This window comes from Chrysemys picta, chromosome 6 (assembly GCF_011386835.1).
Source record: "Chrysemys picta bellii isolate R12L10 chromosome 6, ASM1138683v2, whole genome shotgun sequence".
Lineage (NCBI taxonomy): Eukaryota > Metazoa > Chordata > Testudines > Emydidae > Chrysemys > Chrysemys picta.
The window spans coordinates 37963759-37979858 of NC_088796.1; the positions used below are offsets into that span (position 1 = coordinate 37963759).

Sequence of the window (16100 nt, forward strand, 5' to 3'; positions counted from 1 at the left end):
GTGCAATTTTATATTTACTATTTTCAACCTGTGTCTTTCTATATTACTTAATATGTGGGTACACATATATAAATCTAGTATGCCTGAATACTTCTCCACATTAGGAGATGTTGATCCTGCTAGGAAAGGTTTAAGTGGATTCTGCTTTCTCACTGAATCAGGTGGGTTGTCACTCATTTGGACCTCTTAGATTACATCTTCACTGAAGAGATCATTTGGGCTCCTTCTTGGATGTTATCCCTCAGATCCTTCTCATTCACATACAAAACACTCTCTCTCTAGGTTAGTGGTGCTTTCATCACTAGCTAGCTGGCTATCTGGGGCTATAGCAGGGGTTCAGGACCCCTCAGGCGGTCACATGGTTCTTACATCGGCGGTCACGAGCTGTTAGCCTTCACCTCAAACCCCGCTTTGCCTCCAGCATTTATAATGGTGTTAAATATATAAAAAAGCATTTTTAATTGATGGAAGGGTCACACTCAGAGGCTTGCTATGTGAAAGGGGTCACCAGTAAAAAAGTTTGAGAATCACTGGGCTATCGTCTAAAACTCCAAGTAAGGATTTCACGTGAGCTGGTAACCCACTCCCTTTGGGGTGAGGACACAAGGCAAGTCATTTGAATGCTGACAGTCCTCCAATTATTTCCCAAATCCCTCTCAGTGTTCCCAGAAGGAAAGACAAGCTTTCCCACAATTCACTGGAAAACAATCAGAGCAGCTCATCATACAACAGTACAAAGAACCATGGATTATGTTCCCAGTGATCCTAGTGATACACACAGATCAACGAAGCATCAGTCAGAACACAGTAACTTGAGTGTGACCTTGCAGTGGCTGCTCACACCTGAGCTAGGGTAACCCAAGTGCTCAGACACAGCTGCTGATCACCTAGGTTCCTGCGCAGCAGCCTATTAAGCACCGTGCAGGCATTCAGGGCTGCAGCGGAGAGAGATGCCTCTCCCCCAGTCCTGGACCTGCCACGGTGGGGAGAGGTGCCCCTCCCCCGGCCCCAATCCAGCCCGAACAGTACCGTGTTTATAATGGTGACAGGCCCATGCTCGGCAAGGGCCCTGCCGGTCCTTCAATTCACTTGTACTGTGGCCCTGCGGACAATGGGAGCTGAAGGGGCGGTGCCTGCAGATGGGGCAGCGTGCAGAGCCGCCTGGCTGCGCCTCCGCGTAGGAGCCGGAGAGGGGACATGCTGCTGCTTCCGAGAGCTGCTTGAGAAAGTGCTGCCTGGAGCCTGCACCCCCAGCCGGAGCCCTCAGCCCCTCCCACACCCCAACCCCTAATTTCATGAGCATTCATGGCCCGCCATACAATTTCCATACCCAGATGTGGCCCTCAGGCCAAAAAGTTTGCCCACCCCTGCTATAGTGTATGTACTTTGTTTTACGGAGTTTGGGAAAGGTGCCTGCTTGTCCAGTCTGGATGTGTTTTACTTTCAAAAACCAAATAAAGATTAAAGAAAAAATAATAAATTAAGTCAACTGTATGATTTACCGCTTGTGTCGCAACCATGCAACTAAACAATGAACTGTTCATAACATCTGGAAATCTGAAATTAAAAAAGGCTTGTTACAGTAATGATCAAATAAATCTTAAAACATGAAACCCATGTAAAAAGAAAGAGAAGAGCCTAAGAGGTAAGACTAGTTCTCTGTGGAGGACTTTCTCCTGACAGTAGAAGAGCTGGAGAAACTTGAAGCATTTAGGAAGAAAGTCTAGATTCCAATTCCTTCTGGGTAAACAGAAGGAAAGCTGTAGCCAATACAAAAAAGCGATCCAATAATTGTGAACTGTGATGCAGTATAACAAATCCCACTCTGGGCAACACAGGGTTAATGAGCTAATATGGGTTTCGGGAGGGAGGGATAGCTCAGTGGTTTGAGCATTGGCCTGCTAAACCCAGGGTTGACAGTTCAATCCTTGAGGGGGCCAAAAACAAAACAAAAACACACAAAAACAAAAAAAACTGCCAAGGACAGTAGTTGGTCCTGCTAGTGAAGGCAGGGGCCTGGACTCAATGACCTTTCAAGATCCCTTCCAGTTCTATGAGATAGGTATATCTCCATTTTTATTATATGCTATCCCACCACACCTGTAAGAAATGTCAGATTTGGAGGAACTTAAAAAGGAAAGACATAGTATTGTTGATGGCAGACCAGAACTCCAGTCTCCAGCTCCTGGAGAAAGGGTTGACTGAAGGCAACAGCTTTTCAGATGACCACTGCACAGCAGCACCTCTCTAGAGGAAGAGAGGGCTTGATGCTGATCCATCTATTTGAGGGGACTATTTTCCCTATATTAATCTATGGGACCATAGCTTAACAGGAACATGTTTGGTACGGTGCTCTTTCTTCAGACTGTGGGACTATTCATTTGTGTTTCTTTTTTGTGTTCATTGACAACCCCGGAAGGGGCAGACTGTCCAGGGCTCAACCAGAGGCCGAGTCCCTTACAACTAGACTAGTGTGATGGAATGCCCAGCTCTGCAGAGCAGAGGCCTTGGTGAGTGCAGGGGCCTAGTCCAGGGGGCACTCTGGGGAAGGAACCTGGTGACAATGTGATGAAGAATAGAGACATTGTCTTCTCACTCCTGGGGGAGGCTTGAGTGACCGGGACTGCCAAATACAGTAGGCCTAAAGATGTAACATGACATGGATCTGGAACATCTTCTAAAGTGGATGACCAAGAACCATCAACAGTGGGCCCAGCAGAAGCAGCTTCTGCAACAGATGGCTGCCCCTCAGCAACAGCTAATCCAGAACTTAGGGGCACAACAGCAGCAGCAGTTGGTCCAACAGATAGTGGCTCTGATGTAGCCTCTAGGGCCTGACTGACAGCCCCTGGAGGTGTGGCTGTGCCAATGAGACTCGCAATAACTTGGACGTACTCCTGGAGACATTCAAGAAACAGGCAATGGCAGCCAAGTGGCCACCTGAGCAGTGGGCCATCTTGTTAGCGCCTTACTGACCAGGCCAGCACAGGTTATGTACCATGGGCTAAACTCAGCAGCAGCACAAGACTACACCCAGGAGAAAGCAGCTATATTGGACTACCTTGATATCACAGTGGGACCTTTTAACTGTGGTTCTATGAGGACAATACCTGCAGGGAGCCAGGCTCCAAGTAGTGGTCCAGAGATTGAGACACTTTTGTTGGCAATGGTTGAACCCAGAGACTTAGAGTCCAAATTGCTGAGCTCATCTTGGTAGTACAATTCACCCATATACTCCTGCCTCGGGGCTCAGGATTAGGTACTTAAACCATAGCCAATGCAGTCCAGTTTATGGAGTACTATCTGACTGCAGAAGCTTCAGCAATGTCACATGAGGGCCACCTATGATAAAAGGCGGCTCTCGAGTTGAAAGAGAACCTAACTGGAAGGATCAGAGGCCTGACGGCCTGGTTCAGGACCTGAGGCACCAGCCTCTAAGGGCCCCAGGTTGGTCCCCATTGGAAAATCCAGACACTCTAGGCCCAGACTCAGATAAACCTGAAGTCCCCTTGCCAGGAAAACCACAGAGTAGGAGCTGGTGAACTGCACAGGGAGAGGCTACCTCGAGCATTAGGCCACGGGCTAGCTGTGGGAGTCTGCTTTTCACATGGGCAGCGACGACACCTGTATCATGAATGCCCCTATAGTGGAAAGCCAAGCCCATAAGCTAACGCCAGCTAAACTAACTGTCCCTATCAGTGTACATGGGACAGAGGTGATGAGCCTGGTGGATTCCAAGTGTGGTCCCGAACCTTGAGAGAAACTATTTTCTTACAATGTATTTGTGAAGGTGTTAAGCACTATGTTAGTGCACATGCACAATTAACTGTAGGGGAATACACAACACTGGGTACTGAGCAACAAAATGGCAGCTGAAGTTAAATGTTGATAAATGTAAAGTAATGCACATTGGAAAACATAATTCCAACTATACATATAAAATGATGGGGTCTAAATTAGCTTTTACCACACAAGAGAAAGATCTTGGAGTCATTGTGGATAATTCTCTGAAAACATCCATTCAATGTGCAGTGGCAGTCAAAAAAGCAAACAGAAGGTTGGGATTCATTAAGAAAGGGATAGATAATAAGACAGAAAATATCATATTGCCTCCATATAAATCCATGGTACGCCCTCATCTTGAATACTGCGTGCAGAGGTGATCACCCCATCTCAAAAAAGAGATATTGGAATTGGAAAAGGTTCCGAAAAGAGCAACAAAAGTGATTAGGGGTATGGAACGGCTGCTATATGAGGAAAAATTAGTAAGACTGGGACTTCTCGGCTTGGAAAAGACGACTAAGGGGGGATATGATAGAGGCCTATAAAATCATGACTGGTGTGGAAAAAGTAAATAAGGAAGTGTTATTTACTCCTGATAGCACAAGAACTAAGGGTCACCAAGTAAAATTAATAGGCAGCAGGTTTAAAAACAAACAAAAGGAAGTATTTCTTCATACAATGCACAGTCAACCTGTGGAACTCCTTGCCAGAGGATGTTGTGAAGACTATAACAAGGTTCAAAAAAGAACTAGATAAGTTCATGGAGGATAGGTCCATCAATGGCTATTCACCAGGATGGGCAGGGGTGATGTTCCTAGCCTCTGTTTGCCAGAAGCTGGGAATGGGGCACAGGGGATGGATCACTTGATGATTACCTGTTCTGTTCATTCCCTCTGAGGCACCTGGCATTGGCCACTGTCAGAGGACAGGATACTGGGCTTGATGGACCTTTGGTCTGACCCAGTATGGCCATTCTTATGATCCTTGTAGTGGGACTGGTCTCAACACTGGCTTATCCCATTATCTTGGGACAGAATTGGGAGTACTCTAAGAAATAGGAGGTGAAGTTAATATGGGCCTAGAACCCCCAGAAGGGCTAACTCAAGAGTCCCTAGGAAGAAGGGACTCAATTCCCCGGCCAGCGTAGTTGAGGAACTGGACCCTAGAAGGATGTGACCAGCTAATGTGAGGGATCACAGGCTTGAACCCAGGCCTACGGGTCCCCAGGCAGTGCTCAGCACATGGCCACCACCCAGCAGCTCACCTGAACAACTAGAGAAGGGAGCCAACTAGCTCATAAAGGTTCCCACCCTCAAAGTTCCTTACTGGGAGAAGCATCCAGCACCACCAATTAGCTAGAAAGCTCTATTTAAACCAGAAAGAGTCACAGGAAGCTGTCCAAGCAACTAAAGGAATCCCTGGCTGGCTGCTACTCTGCCTATTTACATGATTCCTGAGCCCTGCTTTGCTGCCTCCCTGGCTGTTCTTGGTTCTTGTCCTCCTTAACCCAGATTCCCATCTATTCCTGATACCTGCCTCACTCCAGGTCCTGCGCCTACACCCTACCCAACACTTCGACCCCTGGTTTGACATCCGACTCTGTCTCTCACCTTTGGCTTGGAACCTGACTAACCATTAAGCCTGACCGCCCATGCACAGTCCCTACAACCAAGGGGAAACTCCCACAGAAGTGCCAGCTAACAAGGAACTTAGGCCTGCCCCCTACAGGAAGGAGATATTTTAACTCGAGGGACTGAGAAATTTTCCCCAAAATTCACTACCCTCTCCTCCAACTGATCAAACATTTTCATTGATTTTCAAAGGGATTTGCTCACACACACACACACACACACACACACTTCCCTTGAGCTTTGAAGAAAACCTTGTCAACAAAACTGAACTAGCTAGTGCAAGTGACTCCACCCATGCTGAGTAGATTGCAGGTTCTCTGTACCTGCATCTGGGGGTGGAAGAGCAGTATGCAAGATAAAAGTCCTTTCGGGGTACAGATTATCCTACATGGGGAAGCATTTTTGAACAAACAAATGAACAAGCACACCCCACTCCCAAACCACCACTGTAACGGGTTGGATCCCCCTCAACCAGCCAGGGTTCTCTCTCCCTGTGTTGCCAAATTAGACTCTCCAGCCGCGCGTGCACATGCACACACACCCCACTGTAGTCACAGACTGAAGTCACTTCTGTGTGAGAGGACTCGCCCAGCACTCGCGTGCACACCCCTTTTGGGAGATAAACCCAAAATAATACTGTCTTGCACTGTATAGAAAAATCTGCACAGCACAAGCTCATAAAAATCCAACCTCTTCCTCAATGTGAAGAGAGATGTGCACGACTTCTTGCCCTCCCAGTTAGAAATTACATAAATTGGGTTTTATTATAAACAAGAAATAAGTTTAATAACTACAAAAGGTGAATTTTAAGTGGTTAAAGAGATGGCAAAAAGAACAAAGCAGATTACCTTCATCAATAAACAAAAGCCGCAGACTGAGCTTAAACACATTACATAGGAAAGATACAAATTAATAAATTCTCACCCTGAGTGATAAACGGGCTGGCAGATTCTCAAGGCACAAGTTGCCTTGGCTTTCCCAGGTTTTCATACATAGGCTAAAGATCTTAGTCTGGGACCATCACTTCTCACCATTGTATCTTTTTCCCTCAGGTATTTCAGCTGTGGTGTTGTAGGGAGAGTAAGGACTCTTCATGTTGTCATTGTCCCTCTTTTATATCTTCCCACTACCTGCGGGAAACATTTTTTGCTCACTACTCTGTCAAACATTCCCATTGTATAGAGCTATCTCAGAGGTTTCTATTGCACACAGTTCCTGGGATAATCCTTATGCTTGTGTGCATTTCTTTAATAAGCCACTAACATTGTTTGGCCTCATCCAATGTAGCACATTTGAAATACAGAGACATGGTCAATATTCCCAGCTTCAGATACAAAAATGATAAATGCATACAAATTGGATAAACACATTCAGTAAATTATAACCTTTCCAATGATACCTTACATGAGCCATCTTGCATAAAGTATCTTAGTCATACCATATTCATATCACAACCATATTTCCATGCGGCGAACAGCAGAGGCTAACAGCAGGAGTTTGCCTGGGAGCTGTCCAAGAGGAGGTACGCTAAGTGCTGCATTAGGGGGGCTGTGTTGGTGGGCCTTGAGTGGGCCTGACTGGTATATAAGGGCAGTCAGCAGCGAACCAGCTGAGCGGCGAACAGCAGAGGCTAACAGCAGGAGTTTGCCTGGGAGCTGTCCAAGAGGAGGTACGCTAAGTGCTGCATTAGGGGGGCTGTGTTGGTGGGCCTTGAGTGGGCCTGACTGGTATATAAGGGCAGTCAGCAGCGAACCAGCTGAGCGGCGAACAGCAGAGGCTAACAGCAGGAGTTTGCCTGGGAGCTGTCCAAGAGGAGGTACGCTAAGTGCTGCATTAGGGGGGCTGTGTTGGTGGGCCTTGAGTGGGCCTGACTGGTATATAAGGGCAGTCAGCAGCAAACCAGCTGAGCGGCGAACAGCAGAGGCTAACAGCAGGAGTTTGCCTGGGAGCTGTCCAAGAGGAGGTACGCTAAGTGCTGCATTAGGGGGGCTGTGTTGGTGAGTATCTGAGTGCCTGCTGCTGGGACAGTTGGTCAGTTTGACCGTGTGCTTGATTGCTTGCTTGTTTGTTTGAAAAGTGTGAATTGGGAGTGCTTTGTTCCAGGTGGGCCTTGAGTGGGCCTGACTGGTATATAAGGGCAGTCAGCAGCGAACCAGCTGAGCGGCGAACAGCAGAGGCTAACAGCAGGAGTTTGCCTGGGAGCTGTCCAAGAGGAGGTACGCTAAGTGCTGCATTAGGGGGGCTGTGTTGGTGGGCCTTGAGTGGGCCTGACTGGTATATAAGGGCAGTCAGCAGCGAACCAGCTGAGCGGCGAACAGCAGAGGCTAACAGCAGGAGTTTGCCTGGGAGCTGTCCAAGAGGAGGTACGCTAAGTGCTGCATTAGGGGGGCTGTGTTGGTGGGCCTTGAGTGGGCCTGACTGGTATATAAGGGCAGTCAGCAGCGAACCAGCTGAGCGGCGAACAGCAGAGGCTAACAGCAGGAGTTTGCCTGGGAGTTCGCGTGGGGAGAGTGCACTGAGGCTTTCATCTGCAGGTTTCTCAGAGTAGTTCCTGCAACAGTTGAGGAAGCTCCTAAGAGGACGGTGATATGGAAGGTGAGCGATCAGCTGTTGTAACCTGCACAGGTTGTGCCATGTTTGTCTTTCTTCCACAGGACAGAAGTGACTTTGTCTGTACAAAGTGCAAGCTGGTCTCCATATTGGAGGAGAAGGTTCGAGGGCTGGAGAAACAAGTATCGACTCTGCGTTGCATAAGGGAAAATGAAGATTTCCTGGACAGACGTCAGGAGATGCTTCTACGGCCACATTGTTCTGAAGATTCAGAGCAGGCGCAGCAGGGACAGAAGGATTGTGAGGAGGTTTGGCAGCATGTGACCTCCAGAAGAAGAAAGAGGAGCGTCCATGCACCAGCAATGGAGATACAGGTGAGCAATCGTTTCCATGTTCTCTCTACAGGTGCTAATGCGGAGAGTGGACTAGATGGCCCATCTGAGGGAAGGGAGCAGAAGGAGACTCCACCGATTGGAAGGCAAAAGATGCACTGTCCTAGGGATGGGGGTTCCACGACCACCACTCCCAAGAGGAGGAGGAGGGTGGTGGTGGTCGGGGACTCCCTCCTCAGGGGGACTGAGTCATCTATCTGCCGCCCTGACCGGGAAAACCGAGAGGTCTGCTGCTTGCCAGGAGCTAGGATACACGATGTGACGGAGAGACTGCCGAGACTCATCAAGCCCTCGGATCGCTACCCCTTCCTGCTTCTCCACGTGGGCACCAATGATACTGCCAAGAATGACCTTGAGCGGATCACTGCAGACTACGTGGCTCTGGGAAGAAGGATAAAGGAGTTTGAGGCACAAGTGGTGTTCTCGTCCATCCTCCCTGTGCAAGGAAAAGGCCGGGGTAGAGACCGCCGAATCGTGGAAGTCAACGAATGGCTACGCAGGTGGTGTCGGAGAGAAGGCTTTGGATTCTTCGACCATGGGATGGTGTTCCAAGAAGAAGGAGTGCTAGGCAGAGACGGGCTCCACCTAACGAAGAGAGGGAAGAGCATCTTCGCCAGCAGGCTGGCTAACCTAGTGAGGAGGGCTTTAAACTAGGTTCACCGGGGGAAGGAGACCAAAGCCCTGAGGTAAGTGGGGAAATGGGATCCTGGGAGGAAGCACAAGCAGGAGAGCGCAAGAGGGGAGGACTCCTGTCTCATGCTGAGAAAGAGGGACGATCATTGAGTTATCTTAAGTGCCTATACACAAATGCAAGAAGCCTGGGAAACAAGCAGGGAGAACTGGAAGTCCTGGCACAGTCAGGGAACTATGATGTGATTGGAATAACAGAGACTTGGTGGGATAACTCACATGACTGGAGTACTGTCATGGATGGATATAAACTGTTCAGGAAGGACAGGCAGGGCAGAAAAGGTGGGGGAGTTGCGTTGTATGTAAGAGAGGAGTATGACTGCTCAGAGCTCCGGTATGATACTGCAGAAAAACCTGAGAGTCTCTGGATAAAGTTGAGAAGTGGGAGCAACAAGGGTGATGTCGTGGTTGGAGTCTGCTATAGACCACCAGACCAGGGGGATGAGGTGGACGAGGCTTTCTTCTGGCAACTAGCAGAAGTTGCTAGATCGCAGGCCCTGGTTCTCATGGGAGACTTTAATCACCCTGATATCTGCTGGGAGAGCAATACAGCGGTGCACAGGCAATCCAGGAAATTTTTGGAAAGCGTAGGGGACAATTTCCTGGTGCAAGTGCTGGAGGAACCAACTAGGGGCAAAGCTTTTCTTGACCTGCTGCTCACAAACAGGGAAGAACTAGTAGGGGAAGCAAAAGTGGATGGGAACCTGGGAGGCAGTGACCATGAGATGGTCGAGTTCAGGATCCTGACACAAGGAAGAAAGGAGAGCAGCAGAATATGGACCCTGGACTTCAGAAAAGCAGACTTTGACTCCCTCAGGGAACAGATGGGCAGGATCCCCTGGGAGAAAAACATGAAGGGCAAAGGGGTCCAGGAGAGCTGGCTGTATTTTAAAGAATCCTTATTGAGGTTGCAGGAACAAACCATCCCGATGTGTAGAAAGAATAGTAAATATGGCAGGCGACCAGCTTGGCTAAACAGTGAAATCCTTGCTGATCTTAAACGCAAAAAAGAGGCTTATAAGAAGTGGAAGATTGGACAAATGACCAGGGAGGAGTATAAAAATATTGCTCAGGCGTGCAGGAGTGAAATCAGGAAGGCCAAATCACACTTGGAGTTGCAGTTAGCAAGAGATGTTAAGAGTAACAAGAAGGGTTTCTTCAGGTATGTTAGCAACAAGAAGAAAATCAAGGAAAGTGTGGGCCCCTTACTGAATGAGGGAGGCAACCTAGTGACCGAGGATGTGGAAAAAGCTAATGTACTCAATGATTTTTTTGCCTCTGTCTTCACGCACAAGGTCAGCTCCCAGATTGCTGCACTGGGCAGTACAGCATGGGGAGAAGGTGACCAGCCCTCTGTGGAGAAAGAAGTGGTTCGGGACTATTTAGAAAAACTGGACGTGCACAAGTCCATGGGGCCAGATGCGCTGCATCCGAGGGTGCTAAAGGAGTTGGCGGGTGAGATTGCAGAGCCATTAGCCATTATTTTTGAAAACTCATGGCGATCGGGGGAGGTCCCAGATGACTGGAAAAAGGCTAATGTAGTGCCCATCTTTAAAAAAGGGAAGAAGGAGGATCCGGGGAACTACAGGCCAGTCAGCCTCACCTCAGTCCCTGGAAAAATTATGGAGCAGGTCCTCAAGGAATCAATTATGAAACATTTAGAGGAAAGGAAAGTGATCAGGAACAGTCAGCATGGATTCACGAAGGGGAAGTCGTGCCTGACTAACCTAATTGCCTTCTATGATGAGATAACTGGCTCTGTGGATGAGGGGAAAGCAGTGGATGTGTTATTTCTTGACTTTAGCAAAGCTTTTGATACTGTCTCCCACAGTATTCTTGCCACCAAGTTAAAGAAGTATGGGCTAGATGAATGGACTGTAAGGTGGATAGAAAGCTGGCTAGATCGTCGGGCTCAACGGGTAGTGATCAATGGCTCCATGTCTAGTTGGCAGCCGGTTTCAAGCGGAGTGCCCCAAGGGTCGGTCCTGGGGCCGGTTTTGTTTAATATCTTTATTAATGATCTGGAGGATGGTGTGGACTGCACTCTCAGCAAGTTTGCAGATGACACTAAACTAGGAGGCGTGGTAGATACACTAGAGGGTAGGGATCGGATACAGAGGGACTTAGACAAATTAGAGGATTGGGCCGAAAAAAACCTGATGAGGTTCAACAAGGACAAGTGCAGAGTCCTGCACTTAGGACGGAAGAATCCCATGCACTGCTACAGACTAGGGACCGAATGGCTAGGTAGCAGTTCTGCTGAAAAGGACCTAGGGGTCACAGTGGACGAGAAGCTGGATATGAGTCAACAGTGTGCTCTTGTTGCCAAGAAGGCTAACGGCATTTTGGGCTGTATAAGTAGGGGCATTGCCAGCAGATCGAGGAACGTGATCGTTCCCCTTTATTCGACATTGGTGAGGCCTCATCTGGAATACTGTGTCCAGTTTTGGGCCCCACACTACAAGAAGGATGTGGAAAAATTGGAAAGAGTCCAGCGGAGGGCAACAAAAATGATTAGGGGTCTGGAGCACATGACTTATGAGGAGAGGCTGAGAGAACTGGGATTGTTTAGTCTCCAGAAGAGAAGAATGAGGGGGGATTTGATAGCAGCCTTCAACTACCTGAAGGGGGGTTCCAAAGAGGATGGAGCTCGGCTGTTCTCAGTGGTGGCAGATGACAGAACAAGGAGCAATGGTCTCAAGTTGCGGTGGGGGAGGTCCAGGTTGGATATCAGGAAAAACTATTTCACTAGGAGGGTGGTGAAACACTGGAATGCGTTACCTAGGGAGGTGGTGGAGTCTCCTTCCTTGGAGGTTTTTAAGGCCCGGCTTGACAAAGCCCTGGCTGGGATGATTTAGCTGGGAATTGGTCCTGCTTTGAGCAGGGGGTTGGACTAGATGACCTCTTGAGGTCCCTTCCAACTCTGATATTCTATGATTCTATGATTCTATGAAGAATATGGGGTTTAACGTCACACCCACCATCACCAGAATCCCTCTTCAAAAGAATCTTTATGATCCAGAGACATGGCAAAGCCTTGGCAGGGATGGTTTAGCAGTATCGGAAGAAGGGCACGAACTCTCACTACTGACAACAAAAGCCTCCTCCACACAAATTTCACAACTCTAGTTGTATGACTTTTAAGCAATATAGTTAATACCCTCACTACTAATGTAACATTTTGGTATTTCAACTACTACATCATTTTTAGAGTTTTAAATTACCATGTCTGTGATGCTTTCCTTACTGTCTCTTTGTCTATAATTCTCTCCCTCCTTTCTTCCAAGCAACCTCCATTTCATCTCCATTGTTTCAGCATTCCCACTTCTGCCCTCCCTATAGTCCCTGCTGAACCCATAGATTCAGGAAGAGTGATCAACAGGCAGAAGCACTGGCTATGAGGAAATGAAAATGATAGAGCCAACTCCTGGCAGTCTATGAATAAACAACAGTACCAGCATTTTGTACAGTGAGGGAAGATTGTCACACCCCAGCTCTACCCTCTTCCCCACTAGAAGGAGGGTAAAATAGGCTATCATACCTCTCTCAGAGTAAGAGGTACTAGTGGGCTCGTTCACTTCCTCCCGATAGCACCGAGATCAGCTTTAGGCAAAGTCACTCTTTGGGGTCGTGGAGCCAAGGGACGGACCACCTCAGGCTTTGAGATGGTTAAGGCTAATCTGATTAATTATTCATAGCAAGCACCCTAGATACAGCAAACCAAGGCTGACCTTTGGGGCTAGTGAAGCCTTCAGCTGAGAATACTGGAGGGGGGAGAGGGTGGGAAAGAGGGAGACAGCACCCCAGAGCAGTTTATGGCTGAAGTGGTGACTGGGGACAGTGCCACCCACACTGCCACCAGTACTGAAAGAGCTGCCACAATCCTCCCAGATGCCAGCCAGCCATCTGAGGTGCTGGTCTTTTTTCTGAGCAGCTTTAAATGCAACTGCTCAGATTCCAGAAACTGCAAAACCTACAGGTGTCAATGCTTTTACACACCACACTGAAATATAATACCCAACAGCACTGAAGCCTCAAATTGTGCCAATCAGTGAGGACATACTGATGTATAAACCATAGGGTATTTGCCATTATAGAATAAGTATTCTCTTGCATTAGGTTGTACTTAATTTTCATATTTTTGGTGGCTTAATTTCATGAGCAATTTAGGCATTTGACCATGTGCCTGGAAGTTTTAGTCAGAGTTTACTCACTTATTTTCTCCACTCCTATAAAACAGAAATGGAAGACTACCCTTTACATCTTTCCATAATGGTCTTACGTACTGTATCATTGAAAGTCACCATAAAAAGGATCAATTTAACAGTTTATATAAAAAGTATAAAGGTGACTACTGCCCCCAAAATTTGTGTACTATTTGTTAATTCAATTAAAAAAAGGAACATACCTATATCCACCTCTTTTTCACCCCTACCTACACCATTATAGCTGAAGATCTATAGTTGCAAAGCAGCATTAAGACAAGTCCACCAGAGGGAGCTCCCAGGATATTAAATATACTGAAAAATAAAGATGGAAAGCTAAAGTTGGTTTAGTGCATATTGAGCATGGTTGGGTACTCGAAATCCAAACTCCACATCATAAATGGCTTAAACGAGTAAAAAAATATATCAAGCATATTTGAAGAAAGATTGTGTTTATTCAAGAAGAAATCATGCAAAATTCTTGATTTCACTCAAAAAATTGCCTAGCTGACTTTCTGTCTCTGCAAATATTAAGCAGAAAACACAAAATATACTGGGTATTTAAGGGTAAGAACCGAATACCCACTAGAGCCAAGAGATTGTGAAATATTGGTGGCAGAGTTTAAGGCCAGAAGGGACCACTAGTTTAACTAGGCTGACCTACCAAGTATCACAAGCCATCACATTTCACCCAAATACCCCTATACTGAGCCCAAAGACTTTTGTTAGAGCAAAGCATTTCAGTCCTCGGGAGACTAAGCCCAGATCTACACTGGGGGGAGGGGGGAAAAGAGGAGGTCGACCTAAGATACGCTGACTTCAGAAGTTGCGTATCTTAGGTCAACTTACCAGGCCGTGAGGACAGCTGCCGCTCCCCCGTCAACTCTGCTTCTGCCTCTCGCAAGCTGGAGTTGATGGGGAGCGCGATCAGGGATCGATTTTATCGCGTCTACACTAGACGCAATAAATTGACCCCCGATAGATTGATCACTACGCAGCAGATCTGCCCTGAGTTGTTGTGTATCACAAGCAGAAAACAGAACAGACTAAGTTGCCGTCAATCATGAGGCCTTCACAATGGCACAGAATTGATTAGCTGAGATATGACCAGATGACCATTGCACAAGGGTAATCAATTTTTTTTTTTAAAAGGTCCAAATTTCTTGGTCAAGGTATAGTCAAGGTCCAGAGTCCAGAGAAAATAATAAGTAGTACATAAAAAGATTTGGGGATCAATTCAAAAACATCTGGCAGACCAGATTTGGCCTGCATTCCACCTATTGACTACCCCTACCCAAGCCAGGTGATCCATGCCCCATGCTACAGGGGAAGGTGGAAAAAAATCCAAGGTCCCTGCCAATCTGACCTGGGAAAAATTTCTCCCCAACCCCAAATCTGATGAATACATCTGGTCAATTGCAGAAAATAAAACTCCTTCCTACCCACTGCAGGTGGCCAGTTGAAGCCCTGAAGGATAAAACTTGATGACAGTCATGGTCTTTAATGAAGAGATGCAAGCGTTATGAGCATGCTGAGGGCAATGCAAGCATTCTTGTACTCCCAATGAAGAGGGGGGCTCAGCAAGGAAGGAGATGAACTGGGGGAATAGATAGAGTTAAAGATTCCAAGGCCAGAGGAGACCATCACGACTATCTGGCTCAACTGCTTGCGCACACAGGCTGAGGAATTTCCCCTAAAAATGCATTAGAGTTTATCTTTTTAAAAAAGATTCCTAATCTTGTCTAAGGGTATGTCTACAATTAAACACCCCCAGCTGGCCCAGGTCAGCTGACTCTGGCTTGGGCTATGGGGCTGTAAAATTGCAGTGTAGAATTTCAGGCTACAGCTGGAGTCCAGGTTCTGTGACCCTCCACCCTTGCGGGGTCCCAGAGCTTGGGCTCCAGCCTTAACATCTACACCACAATTTTACAGCCCTGTAGCCTGAGCCCCGCAAGCCCAAATCAGCTGACAAGTATTTAATTGCAGTGTAGACATGCCGCCCCGCCCCCCCCAAAAAAGACTCCAAATGATGATAACTACTTCCACCGGTAAGGTCTTCCAATGTCTGGTTGCCCTAGTAGTTAGGAAATTGCATCTTATTTCAAGACTAAATTTGTTCAGCGTCCAGACATTAATTTTTCTTATGCCTCTGTCAGCAAGATTTAAAACCCCTCACTACCAAATGTTTTCCATGTGTAAGTACTGAAAACATAGCAATGAAGTAATCTCTCAATTTTTTTTTCCAATAAGCTGAATAAGTTGAACTCCTTAAGACTCAAATAATATGTTTTCCAGCTCTAGGATCATTTTTGTGGCCCCTCCTTTGAACTCTCTCCAGCATTTCCACATCCTTCTTGAAGCCCAGAAACCAGAACAGGACATAGTATCCTAGCAGCAATCTTACCAATGCTGCATACAGAGACAAAATATCACTTCCCTTCTTCTACTTGATACTCCCCTCTATACACGCAAGGATCAGATTAGTCCTTTTTGCCATGACACCACACTGGGAACTCATGCTGAGGCAATTTTCTACAATGACCCCTAAGTTTTTCTCTGAGGCCTTGTCTACACTACTGCTTAAGTCGACGTAAGTTACATCACTCGGGGTGTAAAAAAACCCATCCCGCTGAGCGATGAAACTTACATTGACTTAACACAGTGTCTACACTGAGCTATGTCAGCTGGAGACGCTCTCCTGTCAACTTATAGCATCTTCACCAGATCTGCTAAATCGATGCCGCTGCATCAATCCAGCAGTACCGATTTAGTGCTGTAGTGAAGACAGGCCATGAGTCACTGCTTTCTAATACAGTGTCTTGCACCCTTTAAGCATAACCTGCATTCTT

General features: G+C 47.1%; 2 protein-coding genes across 3 annotated transcripts in view; one reads left to right on the plus strand and one right to left on the minus strand.

Moving 5' to 3' along the window:
• DEPDC1B (DEP domain containing 1B) overlaps positions 1-16100 on the minus strand; it is a 55182-nt gene that overhangs the window by 32795 nt on the left and 6287 nt on the right. The gene's annotated exons all lie outside the window — the stretch shown is intronic.
• LOC135972326 (uncharacterized) lies at positions 6879-7962 on the plus strand. The gene is made up of 2 exons (XM_065549925.1): positions 6879-7411; positions 7518-7962. The coding sequence occupies exons 1-2, from the start codon at positions 6879-6881 to the stop codon at positions 7960-7962; spliced, it is 978 nt and encodes a 325-aa protein (XP_065405997.1).

Bases quoted from the DNA above. Each gene is read 5' to 3' on its own strand.
- LOC135972326 (XM_065549925.1), top strand. From the start codon at position 6,879: ATGCGGCGAACAGCAGAGGCTAACAGCAGGAGTTTGCCTGGGAGCTGT. The intron at 7,412-7,517 runs GTGAGTATCTGA...GCTTTGTTCCAG, and splicing joins GCATTAGGGGGGCTGTGTTG to GTGGGCCTTGAGTGGGCCTG.